This window comes from Chiloscyllium punctatum, chromosome 10 (genome assembly GCF_047496795.1).
Source record: "Chiloscyllium punctatum isolate Juve2018m chromosome 10, sChiPun1.3, whole genome shotgun sequence".
NCBI classification, from domain to species: domain Eukaryota; kingdom Metazoa; phylum Chordata; class Chondrichthyes; order Orectolobiformes; family Hemiscylliidae; genus Chiloscyllium; species Chiloscyllium punctatum.
The window spans coordinates 12,448,444-12,475,303 of NC_092748.1; the positions used below are offsets into that span (position 1 = coordinate 12,448,444).

Here is a 26,860-nt window from a genome sequence, read left to right on the forward strand (position 1 = left end):
CTCAAATAAATTAACTGAAGTAAATAGGTGGGGCTGGCATAATTTTAACATCACTTGTATATATTAGGCAATTAGAGATGGGTGTAAAGTATTCTAACTATTGATTATAGAGTTCATAAATGAAATAGATAACTAATTGGAGTCTAATGTCATATCTACCTTGTTTTCAAGATTCAAACTGCCAGTATCCTTAAATTTTGTAGCTTTATTAAGGACAGACAAAACATCCTCAAAACAAGACACACATTATATCAGAAAATGACTACATGGAGACATTTAACAAATAGTGCATCCCTGTCTTCAGCAGAAATGTTCCTGGTGGCCATCTTCTATTACAGATAACAATATTCAATCATCTTGGGTTGGTTTCTTTTTGGAGGCCTCTTGTGATGATGTCTTCTGGGCTGATTCTTCAGCACCATCACGTGGCTGTGTTTCTTGCTTGCTCGGTGTATTGCTGGCCACACCTTCTGGATTAGTACCCCGGACACGCACTGTATTATTCATATGGAGCACATTCAGAATGCGTTCCGAATCCAGCCTTTCCACAGAAGGCTCATCCTTTCGGACATATCTGCACGTTGCCTTTTGCTGGGAGTGCCCCTTTGTGGATCCTGTCTTCGCTTTGTGATGTTTTTTATCGACTGCTTTCTCTTGTTCTCGTACATATCTGTGCATTTTAAAGCCCAGGGTGCCTAGCTTTCGGTCTGTCACCACTACTTCAGGAAATAAAATCACTTTTTTACATCTGTCACCAGTTTTCAAATGGCGTCTCTGTGATTTTATTTAAAAAAAGAATAAATATCAGTATTGAATTATCTTTTTGGGTATTTTAAACTCTTCCCAATAACTAGTACAAATACAGCACGTAACAGAAATGCATTTGCTGCCTCGATAGATCTGTGATTTTGAACACTATTTAGAGGGTACTAATTAGGACTAAAACAACTGATGAGAAGAGACTTGAATAGTACTGGAGAAAGAGATGCTCTTCAAGAGTTTGTCTTAATCAGGACATGTGCACAAATGCCAAGTTTCAAAAGGAGCAGTGATTTATACTTGCATGAGAAAAGGGTGCTGTTATGTTGCCAAGTAGACAACGTAACAGCACCATGGTGGCACAGTGGTTAGCACTGCTGCCTCACAGCGCCAGAGACCCAGGTTCAATTCCCGCCTCAGGTGACTGACTGTGTGGAGTTTGCACGTTCTTCCTGTGTTTGTGTGGGTTTCCTCCGGGTGCTCCAGTTTCCTCCCACAGTCGAAAAATGTGCAGGGTAGGTGAATTGGCCATGCTAAATTGCCCATAGTGTTAGGTGAAGGGGTAAATATAGGGGAGTGGGTATGGGTGGGTTGTGGGTCGGTGTGGACTTGTTGGGTTAAAGGGCCTGTTTCCACACTGTAAGTAATCTAATCTGGGCACTGCCAGAGGGAATGCACCATAAAGTATTTAACGCAACAAAAAATACAAAACTTGGACATGTTCCTTTTGTCTGCAGAGGACAGTTTGCTAACTCTGAAAATATATGACTCCTGGAAAGGGGAAGTGAGAGCCCGAGTTGTTCTCAGATGTTCATGTAATACTTTACACAATCTTGTGGCTTGAGATGTCCAGTTATAAAATCACATGTATCAGTGGACTATATGTATTGATTTGTAAGTTTCATTTGGCTAAGGCAGTTCAGGTTTTTTTTGAGGATTTTTCACCACAGGACTTGGTGAAATTTCATACCCTATTTTGCCAAATGCACCTCATTAACAACCTATGTGACCATGGCATCCCTCACCACTGAGACGATTTTGGCACATACCATCCCCAAAGCAACCTCTGGACCCTTTCCAAATAAGAATGAGGAGCCAAATGTAAGGCAACTACCACCCATCTAGACTCTTTCTGGGGGTTGTTTTTGTTCTGGAAAGAAAGGGAGGCAGGTATTAAGGGAAATGAATGTGGGTAACACTGCCATGACTGTTGGTGCTGGTTGGGCGGGCAACCTGTATCTCAGGGTTAGTGGTGTTTGGGGTTCAGGTTGGGGGGAGTGCGAAGGGCAACCTGCAACACAGCAGATGTCCCAGAATTCATCAGCATCTGCACCAGGGTTAAAAGCTGGAGATGCATCCAGCCGAGCACCGTCAGTATGGAGTTGGGCTGCATGGTTCCTGACTTTCGCTGTAGGCATAGTGGACAGGTAACTCATAGTGTGGGCAGTGACTTGGAGATCCTGCTGGATGGGCCAGTGCAGTGGCAGGATATCCTTCTCCCCCAGGGCCAGCAGTGGAGGCCATGACACTAGGCCATGCCAGCCTGGTTCGAGGTTGTCACCTGGGTGCGAGCAGTCTGAGTTGCCTGAAGAAATAACCAGCTCTGGCAGAAGAAGATCAATGCCCTTCTCGACTCCACCAATGTAAGTGTCACCACCCTCTCTCTGTTACCTCACACTGACTCTCTCCCTGGCACTGTACTCAGCTCCCACCAAGTTTCATGTCTCTCTCACTCGCATTATTGTCCACAATGTCTTGCCTCACTCATTGTCTTCCCACCCGAACCCCTGACACCACTAATCCTGTCTGCCCACTCTGCTGCTTCCCTACCTGTGCTGACAGTAATGGTGGTGCCACCCACACTCACCTCCTTTAACACCTGCCTCCCTCTCACCCCAGAAGGAAAACAACCTCCAATTTGGCAGAAATGGCTGATTGGCCGCCTTACATTTAGCTGCTCATTGTTACTTGGAGACAACCAACCAACCTTGACTCTGACTGGACTGAGCAGGCCCCAAGGTAGTGTCAGAGGCTGCCCTTTTACTTTGAACAAAGAACAAAACAGCACAGGAACAGGCCCTTCAGCCCTCCAGGCCTGCGCTGACACATTTTCTTCATGGTGCTGGGAGCTCCGAGTGAAGACTGCCCGCCTTGATCTGACTGCGGCTTGCTGATAACTGTGACAAACATTGTTAAATGGCAAAGCAAGACTAAAGTGATGAGACTGGTATCTCTGACGGAGGGGACAAAGGGCAAAAAAAGAAAAGGCAAGACAGGAATGTTCATGTCAAGCCAAAATGACATTCTGCCTCCTGCACCAATGGGTAAAGAAGTTTAAGATTTAATTGTCAGTGCAGTGTAAAATCTATACATGACATCAACTGGCTGATTCTAACAGTATGTCCCTTGCCCTGTCCACAATAAGCAAGTATAAATTGTTGCTCACTTTGAAGTTTGTCAATCTTGTGTCTGTCTCAGTGACTGCACAATGAAAACCTTCAACAGTGTGTTGTTTCTGTCAGCAATAAACCAATTGGAAACAATTAGACAATCAATGCCTGAACAACATTTCTGTTTTTATAAATCCTTCATCTCACCTGCTCTTCAGTATCACTTGCTTCCATCTCCAGTTCATTCAATGCCGAGGAAATCATAATTTCAAAAATGTCTTCACCCTCAGGAGCCTGTCCAAGAACCTTGGTTGCAGCTTGATCACTCGAAGTATCAGATACTTTTCCAGACACTCCAGCTTCCGATATTTGTGAATTACTATCGGACTCCAGCAGTGCCTTCCCACCATCCTGAAAATCAAACTATCCATTAAAAATTGGACACAACAATTGTAATGATGACCACTATCAAGCACTTAAACATGAGCCACTAGAGGAAGATTCACGTGGAATCATCAGTGATATCAGCATTAGAAGGGACTTTCTGAGGTACAGGTCACAACTGCAGAGGGTTTTTTCAGTCTGTGAGTTTGCCTCTGTTTAAAAATGAAAAGGACAGTTCATGGAATCCCAATAGTGCAGAAGCAGTCTATTTGGCCCATTGAGTCCACACTGACCCTCCAAAGAGCATCCCACCCAGAGTAACCCACCTCCCCAGACTAACCCACCTCCCCTTCCCCCCCCCCACCCCAACTCCACAACCTTATTCGTGTATTGCCATGGCTAATCCAACTAGCCTGCACATTATGGATAACTTAGCATTGCCAATCCATCTACCCTACACAGTTTTGGACTTCCTCGTGGGAGGAAACCAGAGCACCCAGAGGAAACCCACACAGACTTCACATAGACAATTGCCCAAGGGTGGAATTAAACCCAGGTCCCTGGTGCTGTTAGGCAGCAGTGCTAACCATTGAGCCACACCGTGCCACTCTACTTAGTCAGTCGCTATTTTTGCAGGGAGGCTTGTTCGTACTACGGGGAAGGTTTAAATTAAGTGTGCAGGAGAAAGGAATCCAGGGACAAAATTGGAGGGGAGCAAAGAGATATGTGATGAATTGACAACAAGAAAAGAAGACAATTCAATATGGGATAAATTAGCCTTTCATGTGTATGAATCCATGGAGTGCGGTAAATAAGGTCAATGGCAGTCACATGGGAACGTCATTTTCAGTTAAAAAGAGAGGCCTGGTCCAAAAAAAAACAAACACAATTGGGAATTAAATACCCCTGGATACAAGATACTAAGCTTTTGAAAGGTTCGATGTGACAACCAGAACTGCACCAGCTGCCAGAATCTGAAAATGCCATGCTTGAACCTGGCGCCGATCATTTCACTGGCCAGTGGGCAGTGGGTGGGGACATTTTTCACACGGCCACTCTTCAGGCAGACAGCAGCACATTCAAAAAAGTGACCACCTTCAATCACAAGCAACTCTGGCCATTGAAGTTTCAGAACCACGCCAGAAACATGGGATTTTGTGCCATTGAGGAAAGTGTCTGAGCCGAGCAAAGTTCTGTGGAGAGGTAAGGCATCCTTTTGGAGATGTTCTGTTACCTCTTTTGGAGAGGGCCAGGCAACCCTTTTGAGGCGTTCATGTCTCCTGTTGGTATTATTTGGATTAGACATGAAGGTATATAAAGTGGATGAGCTCTGTGGAATTGTCAAGTCATGTTAAGCTGCAGCACTTTAAATATTGAAACAAAAAGTCAGCCTGCAGTTGAAAAAAAAATCATGGCTTGATGCTTCAGTAGATGTTATTTGACATAAACTTGGTTGCTATCATTAGAGTATTACTTCTTCCTGAAAGCATCAACAACCTCTAACTCTCACTGTTGGATGCCTTTAAGTTAACAACTTCAGAGAGGCTATAAGGGAATAGTTGCCTTCGATGTGGGACCAGAAATACAAATGTTTGATTTTATAAAGTGGCTTAAATGTACCAAATGGGATTTTCTCAATAAGTGTATCATGTTTAATAGAGTGCAGTCTGTAGTAGATAGAACTTGATTTAATTTCATCTCACCATGGGAAGGGAGGGCTCCTCATGAGATGTTCCCAGTGAGTTAGCATGGAAGCTGTAAGGGCAAAGGTTGGTGAGTGTGGCCTGCTTAGCATAATCTTATCACAGGAGCAGGAAAAGGCTAAGAGAATGAGTCAGTGGCGGGGGGGGGGGGGGGGGGGGTCAATGAGTTCGCATAAAATGATACTAAGATGATACTAAGCTGCCATTGGGGCTATGAAGGTGAGTGGAAGGTTCAAGGCTTGGTTCTTAATTGGCATCAAGGTGGGTATAGAGCTCTAAGTTGGCATGGATCGGGTATGGGGAGTGTGGGGGGAGGTGAGAAATTGTGTAGTGAGGGATTGAGGATTTCTTTTGGTTTTGCTGCTTTTTTTTTGAAAACCAGAACACTGGAATGAGCCTTGAAATGGTGGACTGGGGTGTTCCAGGTAGCCCCAGTGGCTGCAAGTTAGCTCTGGCTGGGGTTGACAGGTCTGATTCCAGTTATCCCCCACACCACCACTCTGCCCCAACCCACTGAAATGGCAAAGACTGTATAACTTTATTTTTCAGTATTTTTAATTGAAATGGGAAAAGGGACAGAGGGTGATGGTGGAGGGTTGTTTTTCAGACTGGAGGCCTGTGACCAGTGGTGTGCCATAAGGATCAGTACTGGGTCCATTGCTTTTCATCATTTATATAAATGATTTGGATGTGAACATAGGAGGTATGGTTAGTAAGTTTGCAGATGACACCAAAATTGGAGGTGTAGTGGACATCAAAGAAGGTTACCTCTGATGACAATGGGATCTTGATCAGATGGGCCAATGGGCTGAGGAGTGGAAGATGGAGGTTAATTTAAATAAATGTGAGGCGCTGCATTTTGGAAAGGCAAATCAGGGCAGGACTTATACACTTAATGGTAAGGTCCTGGGGAGTGTTGCTGAAAAGAAGAGACCTTGGAGTGCAAGTTCATAGTTCCTTGAAAGTAGAGTTGCTGGTAGATAGGATAGTGAAGAAGGTGTTTGGTATGCTTTCCTTTATTGGTCAGAACATTGACTATAGGAGTTGGGAGGTTATGTTGCAGCTGTACAGGACATTGGTTAGGCCACTGTTGGAATATTGCGTGCAATTCTGGTCTCCCTCCTTCCAGAAAGATGTTGTGAAACATGAAAGGGTTCAGAGAAGATTTACATGGACGTTGCCAGGTTTGAAGGGTTTGAGCTGTAGGGAGAGGCTGAATAGGGCTGTTTTCTCTGGAGCATCAGAGGCCGAGAAGTGATTTTGTAGAGTTTTATAAAGTCACGAGGGGGATGGATAGGGTAAATAGACAAGGTCTTTTCCCTGGGGTGGGAGAGTCCAGAACTAGAGGGCATAGGTTTAGGATGAGAGGGGCAACACGCAGAGGGTGGTATGTGTATGGAATGAGCTGCCAGGGAAAGTGGTGAAGGCTGGTTCAATTACAACATTGAAAGGGAACCTGGATGGAATTATGAATAGGAAGGGTTTAGAGGAATATGGGCCAAGTCCTGGCAAATGGGACTAGATTAATTTAGGATATCTGGTCAGCATGGACGATTTGGACTGAAGGGTCTATTTCTGTGCTGTACAACTCTATGATTCCATGACTATTTTAAAAGAAAACAAATTTTAGAAGAGTTTGTGGCACTTTTTAAAAACAGGCTACTAGCACTGTGCTGTTTACACTGCTGTTTGTTCAAGTAGTTAAGGGGAGGTTCACTCCAGCTGTAATAGAGCCAGGGATAGTGAACGATATGAGATTCAGCTGGCAACAAGTAGTTGATTGGTCTGTGGAATAGAGTCATTGAGTCATAGAGATGTACAGCCCAAAAACAGACCCTTCGGTCCAACTCATCCATGCTGACCAGATATCCCAACCCAGTCTAGTTCCACCTGCCAGCAATGGTGATCAATTGTCACTGACAAAGGACCATCTGCCTCAAACAAATATGTAACCGAACAACTTGTGGATGTGAATGATTTGTTAGAAGCCATCAAACCTCCTCTGACTGTTTTTCTGGAAAGAAAACAAATTAAAGCCTGAAAAAAGTAATTTTATTTCTTCCTGCCTCCCCCCAGCAGATGCTGTGTCCTGTGGCTTTTATCCAATAAGTCAGGAGATTTTTTGACTTTTTTGACTCCTCTGTTGTTGCTAAATTATCAGACTGTTTATTGGATATCACAAACGGATGAGCAAAATTGTCTTCCAATCAAAGTTTGGGAAGGTTAAAGCTGCTGTTTGCAGTCTCAGCCCCATTTGTTCCCTAACAAATCAGTCCATCCCTTTACCTGGCAACCAGTCTGTTTGAAACCTTTGTGTCATATTTGATTGTGGGATGAGCTACCCAGCCTTGTATCCACACTATCACTAAAACTGGTTATTTGCCCTTGTCCCAGCGCATCTGCTGCTAAAACACTCATCAGTGCCTTTGTTCCTTCTCGGCTCAATTATTTCAGCACTGTCCAGGCTGGTCTCCCACATTCTACCCTCCGTAAATGTGAGGTTGTTCAAAACTCTGCTGCTTGTGCCTTAACTCACGCTAAGTACCATTCCCTAACTTACTCCGATGTTCTCCTTGATCTACACTGACTCTGGGTCAAGCAACAACTTGATTTTTAACATCTTGAATCCCCTTGTCAAACACATCTATAGTCTTAAGTGCCCCTTTGAAACTATGTCATCTTCCCCAGCCCCACAATCCTCAGAGATATCCAATACTAGGATCTTGTGCACCACCAGCACTCGTTGGTCTCCCCTTGATGGCTCAGTGTTCAGTTGCCTCAGTTTGAACCTCTGGAAGTTCCTCTCTCGGCCTCTCCATCTTGTTTTTCTCAGTTAAGACATTCCTAAAAAGCCCATCCCATTGATCAAACTTGTGGTCATCTGGCTCAATATCTAATACAGTCTGCAGTTTAATGTCTTAGTTTGATTTGTAAGGTTCCAGTGACACGTCTTGGGACATTTCATTCTGTTCAGGGTTCTGTGTAAATAGAGGTTCCTGCTGCTGTTGGTAAATATAGTTATTTACAGCTAAGAAATTAAATATCTTGAACATCCTTGGATGGGATGCAAACGATGAGGCTGAAGTTCAGTGAAAAGATCAAGGGGAATTCTGCAAAAACTGAATAAAACAGAAACAATGGAAGGAAGGATGTCACTCTGTGATTAAGCAGTAGTGATGAGGCAACACAAATACAGGGCTCTGACTGAGTCATTTGCCAGAGACTGGCACAGATCAGATGCCATCTCATGTGTGTCCATTTCTGGAAGGCCAAAGATGTCTCCAGCTTTCAGTTTACCGTCTCTAATTCGTGCTGGTGCCCATGACATTGCTTAATTGCTCAGGCAGTAGATTCAGACATCCTGAATAAATTACCCATTCCCAAAAGAGGGAAACCTTCGAGATCCCAGCCTGAGCACAAGGAAACGCAATTGTGCTGTTTATGCTTCAAATTGACAGTACACCCATCGTAACCCTCAAACCCTCTCAAACACTTCACTGACCCCTTCCTGTTGCTCAGTCTCTTCACGGTTGACCTCATCAGCTGTGGCTGGAGATTTGGAGATTGTTTCATGTTGATCAGGTGCTGACTCACTCTCAGATCTGGGAAGCTGTTCCTTAGGAAGTTTCCTTTTCACTGAGTCCAGACTAGAATCGGGCTGTGTTGAAGGTTCCTGTGTTTATATTCAGAGAGGAGTTAGCAATGATCAGGCAGAAACAATGTTTCAGAGATCATAGAATATCTGCAGTCCGGAAACAGGCCATTCAGCCCATTGAGTCCACACCGTTCCTCCAAGAGCATCCCATCCAGGTGTACCCTTTACCCAACCCCTGTAACCCTGCATTTCCCATGGCTAATCCACCTAACCTACACATTCCTGAACATTCTGGTCAATTTAGCATGAACAATCCACCTAAACTGCACATCCTTGGATAGTGGGAGGAAACCGGAATACCCGGAGGAAACCCATACAGACACAGGGAAAATGTCCAAACTCCACACAGCCAGTCGCCCGAGGGTGGAATCAAACCCAGGACCTTGGTGCTGTGAGGTATTACAATGGGACTTAGGTTGTTCTAGATCTTTCTTTGAGTTACATGGAATCCCAGGCAGTGAGAAAGTCCTTTCATCCCAAATGATCCATCATGCTCTGGGCAAGCATCTTCCCAACCATCTTCATTCCAACATAATCAGTACAACCTCCTATTCGTTTCAGCGTCATGTCTAACCAGCATCCCCTTAAATGTACCTCATGTGTTGTGTGGTAGTGAGTTCTGCATTTAAGCAACTGTCTGGGTAAAAAGGATTCCCCAGAATTTCAATTTGGATTTGTTGGTGACCATCTTACATAATGACTCAAAGAGCTAACAGGGAGATGTTTAAGGTCCATTTCCTCTGGTTGGTGACTACAGAACTCGGGCCATAGTCTCAGGATAAAGGCTTGGACAATTAGGATTGAGTCACAGAATCATACAGCATAGAAACAGACCCTTTGGTCCAGCTAGTCCATGCCAAACATGATCATAAACTAAAGTAATCTCATCCGCCTGCTCCTGGCCCATCCCCCTCCAAACCTTTCCTATTCACGTCCTGATCCAAATGCCTTTTGAATATTGTATTGTACCCATATCTACCACTTCCTGAGGAAGTTCATTCCACATGTGAACGACCCTCTGTGCGCAAAGTTTGCCTCATGTCTTTTTTAAATCTCTCCCCTGAAAAATGTGCTCCCCTAGTCCTGAAATCCTCCAACCTAGGGAAAAGAGAACAACCATTAAACCCATCTGTACCCCTCACACTTTTATGAATCTCTTTAAGGTTGCCCCTCAACCTCCTACCCCCCAATGAAAAATGTCCCAGCCTATCCATCTTTTCCTTATAACTCAAAACTTCCATAACTGGCAACATCCTGGTAAAGCTCTTCTGAACCCTCGTCAGTTTAATAATATCCTTCGTATAACGGTGTGACCATGGAGACCCTTGATTCCACTATCCTTGAGCTCTATCCAACTCTTTCTTAAATGAATCCAGAGACTGGGCCTCCACTGCCCTCTGGGGCAGAGCATTTCACACAGCCACCACTCTCTGGGTGAAGAAGTTTCTCGTCATCTCTGTCCTAAATGGTCTACCCCGTATTTTTAAGCTGTGTCGTCTGGTTCGGCACTCACCCATCAGCAGAAACATGTTTCCTGCCTCCAGAGTGTCCAATCCTTTAATAATCTTATATGTCTCAATCAGATCCCCTCTCAGTCTTCTAAACTTAAGGGTATACAAGCCCAGTCGCTCCAGTCATTCAGTGTAAGGTAGTCCCGCGATTCCAGGAATTGACCTCGTGAACCTACGCTGCATTCCCTCAATAGCCAGAATGTCTTTCCTCAAATTTGGAGACCAGAACTGCACACAATACTCCAGGTGTGGTCTCACCAGGGCCCTGTACAGCTGCAGAAGAACCTCTTTGCTTCTATACTCAATCCCTCTTGTTATAAAGTCCAGCATGCTATTAGCCTTCTTCACTACCTGCTGTACCTGCATGCTTACCTTCATTGACTGGTGTACAAGAACACCCAGATCTCTCTGTACTGCCCCTTTACCTAAATTGATTCTATTTAGGTAGTAATCTGCCTTCCTGATCTTGCCATCAAAGTGGATAACCATACATTTATCCACATAAAACTGCATCTGCCATGCATCTGACCACTCACCTAACCTGTCCAGGTCACCCTGTAATCTCCTAACATCCTCATCACATTTCACCCTGCCACCCAGCTTAGTATCATCAGCAAATTTGCTAATGTAATTACTAATACCATCTTCTATATCATTAACATATATTGTAAAAAGCTGCGGTCCCAGTACTGATCCCTGCGGTACCCCACTGGTCACTACCTGCCATTCCGAAATGGAGCCGTTTATCACTACTCTTTGTTTCCTATCAGCCAACCAACTTTCAATCCAAGTTAGTACTTTTCCCCCAATACCATGCACCCTAATTTTGCTCACTAACCTCCTTTGTGGGACTTTATCAAACGCTTTCTGAAAGTCCAGGTACACTACATCTATTGGATCTCCCTCGTCCATCTTCAGAGTTACATCCTCAAAAAAGTTAGATCTGGGAAGCTGGAGTCACAGCCCCTGGTGGTGAAGTGATGAAATTGGGGAGATGCAAGAGGCCAGCATTGGAAGAGATCAGAGGAATTGGAGGGTTAGAGGCCCACAGGAGGTGACAGACAAAGGATTGGGAAAGGCCATCGATGGTTTCAAAGGCAGGGTTGAGAGTCTTAAGACTGAAGCTTGGACCAATCAGAAGCAAATGTAGCCTAGAGCACACAAGGGTAAAAGGGGGAGTAAGGTGTGTACAAGCTGGGATGTGACTCTCAGATGTTTGGAGAAGCTTAAGCTTCTGGAAGAGGAGCTGTGGGAAACTGACCATTCCTCAGTATGGGAGTTGGTGGTGGGAGAACCAGGGCTAATGGTGAGGCAGTGGGAGGTGGACAAGCTGAGCTGTCCAAAGGCAGAGAAGCTGCCAGCACAGGAGGGGGACAGATGAAGACAGAAGTGGGACCACTGCAATCTGGTATCTCCCACATCCGAACAAGCAGTGCAGGAGACACTGTCTGCTTCACTCATGATAACGATACATGGTGCAAATATTATGTGTTACCTGGGTCAATTACAACACAGTATGCAGTCTGTGTCCCATGCCCTGTGTCCCCATTCCTGGGCATGACATGCTATCCAGGTCTCTCGAACTGCCATCTCTCATTATTGCTGGCCATACTAAGGTGCTCGAAGAACCAAGGCCCTGAATCCTAAATAACTCAACCTTCATCAAAAAATGAAAATGATTCCTCCATCATGCGCAGGGTACAAACAAACTCCATTGTGCTGTGTATGTATGAATTATCACAAGACCCTTTAACTTCTAACACGCATCACTGACCTGTTCCTGCTGGGAACTCCCCTGGTGCTCGTCTTCCTCAGCCATGGCCTTTGTTTTGGAACGAAGTCTGGTGACATCAGAGGTAAATGAGAACCTGAGGGATTTTCTTCTTTCATCTCTGTCCTGATCACTCTCTGCACTTTGAATCGATGTCAACGAAGATCTATAGTTTAATAAATCCAGACTGAAACGTTTCCTTGAAGATTTCTGTGTTTAAAAGCAGGAAGGTGATTATATTTGGCACTGCTGAACATTTGCCTCACCAAACTGTCGCTCACACTTAACCAGAGAGAGTCGTGAGACCTAGGGGTACATTTAGACATTATGAGAATTAAGGAGTCAAATTAAATACTGAGTCATGGGATTTTCACAATTGTCTTTGCCACCACCATGAACCAGCTAAGGATGATTAATTGTTTATGAATGGATTTTTTCTGAATCTGTTCATTACATTTCTTTCGCATGGTAAAAGGAGGTTTATTTTTCTTTCCTTTTCCCACACTACTGCCAAACAGCGGTAGTGCTTATGTATTCCCCAGCATCGACATTGTGTGTGTCTCGGCGTAGGACACAGTGAAGAAACAACGAGTGCAGAAAACTTTGTTCATATTCCACCACCAGGAAGAAAGAAAACACCCGAGTGGCCAGTAGCAAGCAGTGCCCTTCTCATCAGAGGGCAGTGGCTAAGTGATTGAAAAAGTGAAGGTGGGGCAGGGATTAAATAAAATAGAATTAGAGGGGGAAATGAATCAATCCAAGCCCCGCGGTGCCCACCTCTTCCTGAAAACCTCGAGAGGGTTCAGAGGAGGTTTATTTAACAGATGAAATGTCCAGTTTGTAATTGAAGGACAACCCATTCTTTTGAATGCTTTCCTCTTAAACGCTGAGCTCATTCATGGACTCAGGATATTTTTCCTGATTTACCTAAGAAAAACTGTATTTGCAAATAACTAGTGTGCCAAGTTTCATCTGGAAATACAGGAATCTAACGTGATCAGCTTTGTGATCAACTAGCTATGAATGCTAATGAGGGTCAGGTCAGAAAATACTAGATATTATGGAGACAACAGCAAAGGAAATTAAATGATTGGCATTGCTGAGAAATACCGAGGACAGAAGGATCGACACTTGACCTAACTTCTGAATCTCCTTCTCTAAAGCCTTCCTTGTCCCTGCCTCTCAATCCTCTTTCAACATAATTCTTTTGTCCATTCAGGCTTATAACACAGTGTATGGTTTGGTAACCTTTTTTTTCATTAATATCATCGTGAAATGCCTTTTGAAAAATTGAAAGAGGATCGAGATGGATTTCAAGTTGGGCAAGTAGGCGGCATATGCAGTTTAATGTGGAACTGTATGAAATAACACCAACTGGAAGTTTGAACAGATAAAGGAAATATGCCTGAAATAATAAGATTTGAAATGCAGTTATGACATTAGAGATCTGGATATGAAGGATACACAGCCATGAAAAGTAGCAATGCAGGTAGATAAGGCAGAATAACAGGATGAATTAAATTCTCACTTTGTGGTTGGAAGTGTAAAGTATTCTATCTCTGAGAATTTATTAAATCTGTACAAGACATCGGCTAAGGCATTCTTTGATTCTGATATTAATGTTTTGGTCACTATAACACAGGCTGTATAAAATCTGCTCCTCTGGGCCTTCATGTGGCAAGTTTCTGAAACCTGGTTTGTACCAATCCCCCTGATCCAACCTCATGCCTCTCTTTAAAACGTGCAATCAATGAGCAGGGTGGGTAACATCGTCTGCATGATAATAATTGGGCTGCACCTTCGGACCAGTCAGAATGAACCAGCCGTCTGAGTCAATTCACCAGGGTGTGCAGTGGTCTTCGGTGTGCCTTCAGTTCTGAAATGATCGCATGGCCACTGCTTCAATTTCGCCAACTCTCAGTATTGTTGGTGATCACAACGGGGTGCTCGATGATTCCTGAATAAATCGACCAGCAGTAGAAGAGGAAACACTTGCAACACACGCAGGGCGTAAATAAATTCCACTAAGCTGTGCACAGATGTTAGACAGCTGCACCACCCCAGTCCCACCCCCTCAACCTTTAATTCTCAAGGATTGCTGAGCCCTTACACGCGTATGGCTCCAGTTTTGGGCAGTTCTGTGATTACCTTAGGGTTTGAGGTAGTTTTAGTGAATTTAGATTTATCTTGGTCCTTGTCAGATCCCTTCTTTTCCAGACTGTGACGTCTTGCTGAACGTCTCTGCAGTGATAAGAGAAAGTTTCAGAAATGCTGCATGTAGATTTCTCTGACCAAGACAGAGCCATCAGATCAAGGCCATATTTATGCTTTTGAGACCATGTGTAGCCATTGAGCAGTGTGGGAGTGCTGGCTGCACAGCCCACTCATTAGAAGATGCTGTGATTCCTGAGTCAGTTCCAACTGGAATGTGCAGATTGTGTCCCCCTCCTTACTGTCCATTTCTGGTCACAATCAGATGCCCAGACCTCTCATGGTGCCCTGATGCAATAGATCGAGACATCGTGAATAAACCTAATTCACCAAAGGAGAGGAAAGTCCAAAATCACACCTGGGGACAAAGCTACCTCGCTGAGCTTGAATGTACAGAATCACTGCACAGCTTTCCCATCCTTCCAACTTTGGATAATCAGGGATCACTGCTTCCTTCCCATTGGATCAGGATGTTTGGCTTCATCAGCTGCAGGCCCAGCTTAGGCTGAAGGATTACCTTGTGTTTTAAGGCCTTTTTCAGAATTGGATGATCTGCCTCTTTCATTGAACCTGATGATAATTCATTGACTAAATCCAGCTTGGGATCGCTGTCTGAAAGATCCTAAAGAGAAGAATACGATTACATGTAGCATAAAGCATTCAGCTTTGAAATCATTTGGGTATTGATTCCTCTCAAGAATATACTAGATAAATATGATTGCTGTAGGATCAAAATAGACAAAGATGAACAGTTCATATTGCTGAGATTGCAGGGACAACCGAATTGAAAATGATATTTTCAGAGAAAGGCACATCCTCATGTTAACTTGAGTTGAAGACAGGATATTTACAGTTCTGTTGGAAGCACAGAGTGTCTCCCAGTTTGGATCTGTAACCCTGCAGTCTACCTGCTTTCCTTTGGTCACATTACCAGACCTTGGCCATCCACTGCAGGCGGTCAGAATCTCTGCACTCCATGGAGGCATCCTTAGAGCTCAGTACAGATTGAACAGAATGGTCTCCATTTGTAAAGCCTGAAGCCAGGTCCTCCCTACTCTATGCTGTGGTGTGTGTCAACTCACCGGCTGGTTTGCCCAGTGAACCGGGCCATCTGCCTGGTATCTAGAACCCTCAGAATCAGCACCAAGAGCTCCGCGCAGCGAGAGATGTTTGAGATCTCACTCTTTTCAGGACTGGTACGTGTGGTGTCATCTCTAAGTGCCCTGTGCTCTGGGAAGTGGTGCCTGTGAGTCATACAGATGATCTGGACTCAGGAATATGGAGTGGGATTTCAAGATTTGTGGCTGGCATCAAGTCAGGACATAGAGCTACTGTAGAGGACTGCCACAAAATACCGGGAGGAATAATAAGCTCGACCACTAAGTGGATTGATATCGATTCTTTTCGGAGCCTGTGTTTTGGCAGTGGAAATGAAGGAGTTACAATTCCTTAGAGAGTCTGAATCTAAACAAAGTGAAGGAGCAAAGGGATTGAGAGGGACTGATTTATAGCTGTCCCACAGTGGCAGCAGAGCGAGCAGGCAATTCCCGGAGTGGCAGTGGAGTGGGCCAGAGCCGGAGCTGGAGTGGTGGCTGAGTGTGTCCTGGATTGGACCGGCCTCTAGAGGCAGCATGGCCTAGTGTTCTAGGGATGGCAGGCACCGGCTCATGTTGGAGAGAGGTTGGAACTTAAGTACTTTATGGTCACTTTCCAGGATCTTTCTGGACTTTTTAAACTCTCTTCGCGTGCTCATCTATATTTTTTACTCAGTAACAGCAGTTAAAGTATCTGTGCCGAGGTACTTTGTATCTGAGATGGTGCTGAGTGGTGACATTACAAACCTTTCACTGCATTCATTCGAGTGCAAGTGACAAGAAAGGCTCTTCTATTCTAGGACAATGAAAATGCAAGGAAAACTCAGGGGTTCATTGCTGACTGTTCAGTTCAAAGGGGGTCTGCATGATTCACTGCAACTCCAGGATTGACAGGGACAGATCTGGAGTTGGCAGACTCCTTACTGCTCACCAACCCAGCAATGTCTTCCCATTGTTGTTGATGTTTGGATGGCCTCCAGCCACTACGTGGAGAGAACAGATTCCTCCCTCCTCACAGCCAGGGCCTCTGGAGCACCATTGGAAGAGAACCATGCCCCCTCAGGAGTAATGTTAGCCACATCTCTCCACCCACACGTTTCTCCAGGGCATGTGCAGCCATCTGTTTAAGAACCATTGGCTTCCTTTAGGTGGGATCATGTATACCTGAAACCTGGTCACCACTTACAGGCGTGACACCAGTGAGCAGTGTGGGAATGCTGCCTGAATGAGTTTAATAGGCATGTGCGGTTCACATCTCACCCTCTGCATGGCCATTGCTGGAGACAATCAGATGTTCAGCTGTTTCCAGCTTTAAATATCGTCACTGATCCACCTGTTGTTTAATTAATCACCCGAGGGAACAGATCAAAAAATAAATCAACTTCTACCACAGGAGATAAAAGTCCAGAATCTCACCCAGAGGACAAATAAACTGCATTCCTGACCACAATCCATTTACAACACCATAAATTACTGACCGTTTCCTTGTGTTTACTGTAATCTTCATCAGTTGTGTTTTCACTTGTGAGATCTCCACTCGACATGGGGGTAACATCTGCAGTGCTTTCTTGATCCGAGATTGTCTTTGATGAAGAGTTCAATTCTGACCATTCCTGGTCAGGAGATCCAGCTGAATATTTCTACTTTTAAAAAAAGTTGATCTTTTCACAATGCTTTCATCTTTTCCAAACACTCTGCCCCATCTCCTACATTGAATAAGACAGAGCTATGAGCTCTAGGATCTGTTTCCTCATTGGGAAGTTGGTATCCGAGGTAACAGCTGAGCCATGGCTCTAGGTGAGTGATCCCCCATTTCCCGGGTGATGAATGTTCATTGTGAATGCAGAACCCTTTTAACAAATCTGCTCATTGGCTTTCTTGAGAGTGAGATGGGAGGTTTGTAAAATGGACAGAATTAATTACACATTGGACTGGAGTTTTATCTCGAGTGTTGAAGAGGGTCAATTGACTCAGGATGTTTCTGTCGACTCATTTCAGGTGATTACCAGACAAGTAACTTGGATTCTAGCCATCATTCAGAAGTACAAAGATTGGTGCTGGTGTTGGTGAAGACTAGCCCAGAAAAACAGGCTTTCAGGCAGAAGTTCAAAATATTGCTGAGAGATAGTTTGGGTATAAACAGACAGAGATCACTGGTATTCATGAAAAATACATCATTTGGTTAACAACTTCATTTTCAGGCTAAATAATAAGAGGCAATTTTTTTCCCAAATACTTCATATGCAAAAGAGCCTCTGAGATGGCTCTTGATCTGCAAACCAATTTACTTCACTGTGACCATAAAACATAGAACATAGAACAGTACAGCACAGAACAGGCCCTTCAGCCCACGATGTTGTGCCGACCATGTCAGGGAATTGAAGCACATGCTGGGATATGACCATCCGGAGGTTGCTTAAAGAAATGATTGTCACTGAGTTGCCTGGCAACACTCACTAAAGAGGCTGCACAGCATTTCTACATCTAATATTTGAGCAAACCCCCTTTCTGAACGGCGACTGGGAGGAAACAAGTCATTTGGAGAATGTGCGGACCACAGCTGCTGGAGAGTGTGGTGCTGGAAAAACACAGCAGGTCAGGCAGCATCCGAGGTGCAGGAGAATCGACGTTTCCTGATGAAGGGCTTTTGCCCGAAATGTCAATTCTCCTGCTCCTCGGATGCTGCCTGACCTGCTGTGCTTTTCCAGCGCCACACTCTTGACTTTCTCGGATATCGGGCACTGCTTGTCGGATAGAATCAAAATTTGAAGGGATTAAGAAGATTGGCCCTATGTAATACATCCTCCAGCATTCACCATGTGTCCAACACCATCCCTGCCCAAGACAGTCAGTTCACCTTCTTCAAAGAGGCGGAGGGGGTGGGGGGTGGGGGGGGGAAAGAGGATTCGCTGGTCAGCTTTATCACCTCTGGAGCTAACCTGCTTTTTCAAGATACTTGTCCCCACCTCCTGCAGGAATGAGGTCTTATTGAGAGAGTCTTGTGAAGTGACGTGTACCTGTCATGGTGGAATTGCTGATACTCTCTGCGTCAGCTTTATGTTACAGATAAACAGGGAATTAATGACTATAAACAAATACAGTGAATGCTGAAGAGACTCAGCAGGTTTGGCAGCATTGTGGAGAAAGAAAGGCAGCATTAATGTTTCAAATCCGGTACAATTTCTCTTCAGAACTGAAAACTGTTGGAAAATAATTGTTAAAAATATTTTTGGTAGGTGCAGAGGAGAAGGAGGAGGAAGAAGTAGAGGGCAGATGCTGGTGAAGAAGGGCTTATGCCCGAAACGTCGATTCACCTGCTCCTCGGATGCTGCCTGGCCTGCTGTTTTTCCAGCATCACATTTTTCAAATCTAGTCTCCAGCATCTGCAGTCCTCACTTTCTCCGAGATGCTGAGGAGGCCTACTGGTCTTCCTTGAAATGAAGCCTGCATCCACCACTCCTGTCCTTCAGCTACCTGAGCTCGTTCCCACTTCTCCTTCAACTCATTTCATTTTCTTCAAGTCAAAGGTGTGGCCAGGGGTACCTGTATGGGTTCCACTTTTGCCTGTCCCTTTTTGGTTACGTGGAATCTTCCCTATTTCACTCATACTTTCTTTCACTGAGACATCAATGATTTCTTTGGTGCTGTTTCCTGCTCATGTCTGGAATTGGGAAAAAAAAGCTTTGTTTCTCAATGCCATCCTTCCCTCATCTTCGCCTGGTCCATCTGTTCCCTTCCTCGACTTCACTGTTTCTATTCCTGAAGATAGGCTGTCAGCCAATACAAGCTCACCGACTGCCACAGTCATATTTTACTTGTACTCTAACAATCAAATCGACTGTATCCTCTGCTCACAATGTAGTCTCCTTTACATTGGCGAGCACACAGGCAGACTGAGTGACCGCTTTGCAGAACAGCTCCGCTCCATCTGTAGGACTGACCCTGACCTCCCAGTTGCTGGCTATTCCAAATGAATCACCTTGCCCTCAGGCAGATATTTCTGTCGTGGGCCTACTGCACTGGTCCAGTGAAGCACAACAACAAGGCTTGAGGAACAAGATCTCATTGTCCGCTTCGGCACTTCACATACTTCTCAAGTGTCAATGCTGTACAGTGTATTGTTACATGTATTTATGAAAGTACAGGAAAAATGTCCCTGAGTCGTCATAATTAATCCAGTGCCATTTTACTTACATGAATTATGGAAAAGAAATAATACAAACAAAGTTAGGACATATTTCATTCTTTGTTCCGACCATGGAGTCTTGATTCCCTGAGAGGCCACAGGACGTGCCTTATTCCACAGCTGCCCCTGAGACCACAATGCCAAGGAGGAAGCATGCTGAAGCAGCCCCTGCCATTGCTGACCGGACCCAGAACGTTGCCTCTGCCAAAGCCATCTCATCACCATGGCCTCGAGGACGTGGGCCCATTCTCAACTTCTGAGGTCCAAGGGACCATCCAAACTAACTCCTGAGAGATCGTTCAATCTGCCATCGTTGCAGACTCCACCAAAACCACCAAAGGAAAAGAACAGACTCCAATTCATTTTCGGCGAACCGTTGCTCAAGGCACAACCACCGTGGCCATGAGGAATGGACTGGATCCGCAGCTCAACAGCTCCCTGCAACCTCTCTCCACCATTGGGGTGGCAGCAAGATGGAAAAATGAATTTGATTTAAAAGTTAACAGAAGAAAATTAAATTTTAAAAGGAGGATACAGTCGGTCATGTGAGAGGGAGCCAATGGGCCTGGAGCCTGAACACCTCATACCCTGCCACCCCCGCCATCTTGAATTCCATAACATCAGAAACTGACTGCACTACATCTGTTCTCTATTTCTTGTACATTCTCTATCCCTCCCACCAATCTCTCGCCATGTCTCGTTTGTGTCATGTTCATTTTGCTTTCATTAGAAAGGACGCATTCTCTCTCTTTTACACCATAATTAACACTCATCTTACATCTCTAGTTCTCTTTCACCGCCATTAACAACCCCTTTGGTTTTTGCATTGGGCTTCTATACCATCTGCCACCTTGTTCCTTTTCTGCCTCTGTCAAAATAATTTTAAAATAGCTTTCCAACACCTTTCAGCTCAGAAGAGGAGTTGTGCTGGATTTGAAATGTTAACTCTGTTTCTCTCCCTGCCGACCTGCTGAATTCCTCCAGCATTTTCTTTACTTGCTTCAGATTTCCAACATTTGTGGTATTTTGCTTTTACTATAGCTCAATGACCATGAGAGGAAATAAAGTGACAAAGACAAAACAGAGAAACATCTAGAATTTGAAGTAACAGTGAAGAATAGACAAATTGCTCTGAGGCTTTGAAGAAATGCAGTAGAGTTAATACATTTGGATTCTTAAATGATCTTCAATATGGTCTACCACCCAATACACTCTTGATTATTGTCAAAACACATGGAATCAGGAACAAAGAACAGTAATGCTACCCAACAAGCAACAGATGGGAAGAGGTGGTCCATAGGGGTCAATACAAACAGCGTTGTTATCCATCAGGTACATTAGAGAGTTTAATCTCAGGTGTAGGAAATTATAATTTTGAATTTTGGGCATCATACCATATTGAGAGTGATATAATAAAAATGAAGGAATTAAAAAAAAAATCAAGGCACCATTAATAATTGTTGAAACGAGAGTGTAAACTATAAATTAATTTTAGTACATGTTATTGTGAGAGGGTACAGTTTGATAGAGCAATAACAATGGAACAAAGGAATCAACAAATGCCGATTCACATTTTCAAACATTCATTCACCAGCTAACAACATTTCTTGTTGTTTTTACTACCCTTTAGAAGATGCAGGTACCACAATCTTAAATCTTTGCAGCTCATGTGGTGGAGGTATACATATTTTTCATTGGGAGAGACAGATATGTGATATATTCCCAGTTGAGAGATACTGAAGGAGAGTTTTAAGGTGGCGGTGATTTTCTTAGCGATAGTTGACAAAGGTTTACAAGGTGGTGTTGAAGGAATCTTGGGAAACCACTGGTTGATGATGCATTTGACTGCCACTGTGGTGGAGAAAGTGAATGCTTAAGCTGATGGATAACATCCCAATCCAAATATAAATGAAATGAATTCACAGGATATGAGTGTTGCTGACAACACCAGTATTTATTGCCCATCTCTAATCACTCAGAGTAGCTCAGAGACAACCACATTTCTGCGGGTCTGAAGTCACATGTAGGCAAGACCAGCTAAGGACAGTAGATTTCCTTCCTCAATCGGACATTAGTGAACCAAATTTTTTTAAAACCAACAATTGGCTGTGGTTCCATGGGGCTCAGTTTTATTGAATTCAAATTTCACCATTTACCATGGTGGGATTTGAGTCCATGTCCCAGAACATTAAACTGAGATCCTGGATTACTAACAGTGACATTATCACTACACCACCACCACTGACTCCCTTCATTGATTTGTATTGGACAGTGTCAAGTTTTATGAGTACTAATACAACTGCACTCATTCATCTATATTCGCTGGGACTCTTGCATTTTGTAAATGGTGGATAGGCTTTGGGAGTCAGCAAGTGATGTATTTGCCACAAAATCTTCAGTCTCCGACCTGATCTGGTAACCACATGAATTACACGGCTGATGTACTGACAAGGTTTGGATCGGGTGATGGCTGGTCACCCTGTGGGCTGTCCCTGACTTCTTCCATTGTCACAGGGATTTCCACATTCTCCAAACATCACAAAAAAGGGGCAAAGTTAGTTTGTCGTGTGAAAGAACAGCAGGAAGAGCAATGTGGGGGGTGGGGGTGGTGGGGCAAGGAAGAAAATAAAAAACAAATAAAATCATTGAACTAGTTATACACAGGTTTATCAAAGTCAATTGCATCAATGCTTTTTAAAGAGGCTTTGGGTGGCACGGCGGCTCAGTGGTTGGCACTGTTGCCTCACAGCATTAGGGAACCGGGTTCGATTCCTGCCTCAGGCGACTGTCTGTGTGGAGTTTGCACATTCTCCCAGTGTCTGCATGGGTTTCCTCCGGGTGCTCCGGTTTCGTCCCACACTCCAAAAATGTGCAGGTTAGGTGAATTGGCCATGCTAAATTGTCCATAGTGTTAGGTGCATTAGTCAGAGTGAAATGGGTCTGGGTGGGTTACTGTTTGGAGTGTTGGTGTGGACTGGATGGGCCTAAGGGCCTGTTTCCACACTGTAGTGAACCTAATCTGATGGGTACATTTTAACCAGGAAGGGAATCAAGGGTTATGGGAATCAGAGGTAAGGATTATCGGATCAGCCATGATTTCATTGAATGGCACAGCAGACTTGATGGGCCAAATGGCCTACATCTGCTCCAACAGCTTATGAGGGAGAAAGAAAGTTAAGGTTATTCTGTTAGGGTTAATGCAGGTCAAAGAAGAGAGGTCCGTGTGCACTGCAAACGACACATGCATCAGCCAAGTCAAAAGTACTGTGAACCGTGTAAATAGTGAGACTGCAATGAGTACCACATCGTCTCTAGTCAGATCATTGTCCTTTTTATTGCACTGTAACCAGTATCCCAGTCTCCTGCCATTCACATATCCTGCAATTGCTTCTCACCCTCCTTACGGCAGGGTTGGAAATATTTCAACCACCCCATCCAGTTGAAGAGGATCTCCCTCCTCTTCGTTCTGCACCGTTACCTTGGTAACACCCTCGGGACATATCATAGAAGCAGGCCATTCAGCCCATTGAGGTGGAAGTGGGTACTGCAGATGCTGGAGATTAGAGTGGTGCTGGAAAAGCACGGTAGGTTAGGTAGCATCAGAGAAGCAGGAAAATCGACATTTCGGGCAAAAGCCCTTCATCATGATTGGGCTTTTGCCCGAAATCCCGATTTTCCTGCTTCTCTGAAGCTGCCTGACCTGCTGTGCTTTTCCAGCACCATCTTAATCTGGATTTGGCCCACTGAATACATACAGACCGCTTAAAACTTATCCCACCCAGACCCACCCTGTTCTTGTAACCCTGAAGTTGCCATGGCTAACCCACCTTCCAGCACATCCCTGGACACTATGGGCAATTTAGCATAGTCAATCCACCCTAATCTGCACATCTTTGGACTGTGTGAGAAAACCGGAGCACTGTGAGGAAACCCACGCAGACACGGGGAGAATACTCAAACTCAACATTGGCAGTCGCCCGAAGATGGAATCAAACCCAGGTGCTGTAAGGCTGTCGTGCAAACCACTAGCCACTGTGCCGTCCTGTATCAATGCCCTGAACACACTGGAAAATCAATCTGAATATAGAAGGTTCAGAGGGAAAGTGAACAACAAAGATAAGTAAAGAGGAGGAATGCAAAGACACTGGCAGCCAACATATGACAGAATCCTAAAGTCTTCTGTCAGAATATGATTAGGAAGAGGGTAGGAAGAGGAAAAGCAGGCTCTATTATGAATCAATATGCATAGAGGCAATGAGAATAGATGGGGTGTCAATAATTTGCAGCTGCCTTTACCAAGGAAGAAGATATCATCCAGTGCACAGTAAAAGGTGAGATAATGAGTCCACCAAAAGGTTTAACATCGATAACAAGGTGACAGTAGCTAGATTGTCTGTGATTACATTTGATACCATTCTAGGAGTGGGCAAAATGAATCCAAGGATTCTGAGAGAACAGAATTTTCCAGTCTTTCCGGTACTTTGAACAATGGGATAACAGTTGCAAAAAAAATCTGTAATGGTAAAATCAACAATTACAGGTCAGTCAGTTAAAGGAGGTGGTGTGGAAACTTGTAGAAACAATAATCTGATGCAAAATTAATAATCAATTGGACATATGCAGATTAATTTAGGAAAGCCAACCTCGACACAGTTTGCTATAGTTTTGTGAAGAAATAGCAGAGTGATGAGGGCAATTCCATGGAAGTGACGTCTATGGAGTTCCAAAATATGGTATTGCACACAGAGCTATGAGCAACACAATAGCACAGCAAATATAATGGACAAGTTCAGATAAGCAGTGGCTGTTTGAGGGTAAATCAATAGCTGACACATAAAAATCTTTTGAAGACCAATTGATCAGGATTTAGGGTCTGCGTGTTCCTGTGAAAATGAAGGACAAGGATGGCCAGTTTTGGGAACCTTGGAGGACAAGAGAACTTGAGAGCTTATTCAAAAAGAAAAAAGGAGGAAGCAGAAGGCAGACAGAGCCCCCAAAGAATACAAACATAGCAGGCAAGAGGTCAAACAAGGAATTAGTTTGACTAATTCCTGAACCAGGAATTTGACTAAAAGGGGCCACAAAATGTCTTAGGCAAACAGGATTAAGGAAAATCCCAAGACATTTTATATATAAGGAGCAAGAAGGTAACGAGGGAAAGCAGAGGTCCATTCAGGAACCAAGGAAGAAATTGATACATGGAACTGGAAGGAGTGGGAGAGTTCGTTAATGGATTGGTATTCACAAAGGAGAAGGACATGGTGGATGATGAGTCTTGGAAGGGTTATGTTGGTTTTCTAGGGCAGGTCAATACAAAAAAGGAAGTAGTGTTGGGCATTTTGAAAATTAGCAAGGTCGATATGTCCCTATGACCTGATAGAACCTACTGAGGGAGGCAGGTGAGGAAGTTGCTGGGACATTGTATGGCATCTTTGTACCCTCTTTAGTTACAAGAGAGGTCCCAGAGGACTGGAGAATAGCCAACGCTGTTCCTTTTTTTAAAGTGGAGCAACAGGGATAATCCAGGAAATTATAGGCTAGTGAGCCTTATGTCAGTGATAGGGAAATTATTGGAGAAGATTCTTAGGGCCAGGACTTACTCACATTTAGAAAGTAAGGACATTTTGGTGATAGGCAGCGTGGCTTTGTGTGGGGAAGGTTGTGTCTCACAAACGTGATTGAATCTTTTGAGGAAGTGACAAAGATGATCGATGAGGGCAGGGTGATGGGTGTTGTCTACATGGACTGTAGTAAGGCCATTAACAAGGCCCTTCATGGCAGGCTGACACAAAAGGTGAGGTCAAGTGGGATCCACAGTGAGCTGGTAAGATGGATACAGATCTGTCTTTGTCGTAGAAGATAGAGAGTCGCAGTAAAAGGGTGTTTTTCTGATTTTGGATATTAAATTCCACCTGCTGTTGCAGTGGGATCTGAACCCAGGTCTCCAGAACACAGATTTTGAATCATTGCCCAAGTATATCACCACTGCCCCACCAGATGTGCTGCCTTTAAGTTGCCTCACTGGTATACAAAACCCACATCTTCTAGCCCACTCCTTTACAGGCCATGAGAGTGCTTAGCATTTAGTCTGCACAGCCCACACATTACACTGTCACATATTGTTATACTGCCCAGAGCACACCTCAGCCCCTCTCACCCACCCCATGTCCAATTCCAAGTTTAATCAGAAATCCAGGTCTTTTAATCTGCAGCCTCCAGTTATAGTTGATAAAAAAATAACCTGCTGATCAATGGTCTGAGGCAGTAACTCAAGGCACACCTGGTTCAGTTAAACAACACCAAAAGATAATAAAACTCTGAAGTGATGCTGAGGTGGTAATGAATAAACTACATTGTGCTGGGTCTTTCCAAAATCACCACACACATGACCCCTCAACCTCAGACAGATTTTAGTTACCCTTTTTTTTTAGTAAATCATTTCATTGTTGGATTATTGAAGTTGGATCCCAGTTTGGGCAGTTAATAATTATCTCAGCTTCTGAAGATGGTGACAAGTTCTCTGTTGCTTTATTTTAGTTTCTATCCTCTTGTGGAATTACAAATGTTGCTGATGAGGGGCTCAATGTGTTCACATCACACTTCATTGTCTTGGTAAATATCCCTGATTTCACAAATAAAAAGGAGAGAATTTATTTTCTTATACATTAATGGGATGTGAGCAGCGTTGAGCAGTTGTTGCCCATCCCTGATTGCCCTTGAGAGGGCAGTAGTGAGCCAACATCTTGAGCAATTGCAGGGCAGGGCTGTAGGAATACCCACAGTTCAGTTAGACAGGAACATACAGATTTTTGACTCAGCGACAGGGAAGGAGCACTGATTGGTTCCAAGTCACTATGGAGTTTGGCATTTATTCATCATTAACCAGACCTCGCTCGAGCCTTGTTCCAAACATGTTTAAAAGAGTTGAATTCAAGAAGTGAAGTGAGAGTTACTGCCCTCTCATTGCCTATGTCTTTAATTTCTTTTTTAATGCTTTCCCTTGCACCATTCCTACTGTTTGGTGCCTATATACAAGTCCCATCAATGTTTCTGCTCCTTGACATTTCACTCACTCCCCAAGAAATTCCAAATTATGATTTTCCAAGCCAATATCCTCCCTCCGTTCCCTATTTGTCAGCCCTTCCATAGATTGAATACCCCGGACAGTTCAGTTTCCATCCTTGTCTCCATAATTG

General features: G+C 44.1%; 2 protein-coding genes across 2 annotated transcripts in view; both read right to left on the reverse strand.

The window, feature by feature from the left end:
- Positions 1-299: 299 nt before the first annotated feature.
- LOC140481768 (uncharacterized) lies at positions 300-12,315 on the reverse strand. The gene is made up of 4 exons (XM_072578298.1): positions 12,177-12,315; positions 8,739-8,909; positions 3,357-3,560; positions 300-774 (listed from the first exon to the last, which is right to left on the reverse strand). The coding sequence occupies exons 1-4, from the start codon at positions 12,219-12,221 to the stop codon at positions 349-351; spliced, it is 846 nt and encodes a 281-aa protein (XP_072434399.1). The 5' UTR covers positions 12,222-12,315; the 3' UTR covers positions 300-348.
- Positions 12,316-14,279: 1,964 nt separating this feature from the next.
- LOC140481748 (uncharacterized) overlaps positions 14,280-26,860 on the reverse strand; it is a 47,914-nt gene continuing 35,333 nt past the window's right edge. The window contains exons 14-15 of the mRNA XM_072578284.1: positions 14,902-15,006; positions 14,280-14,414 (exon numbers count right to left, since the gene is read on the reverse strand). Coding sequence (XP_072434385.1) covers positions 14,280-14,414; positions 14,902-15,006 — 240 coding nt within the window. The remainder of the gene's footprint in view (positions 14,415-14,901; positions 15,007-26,860) is intronic.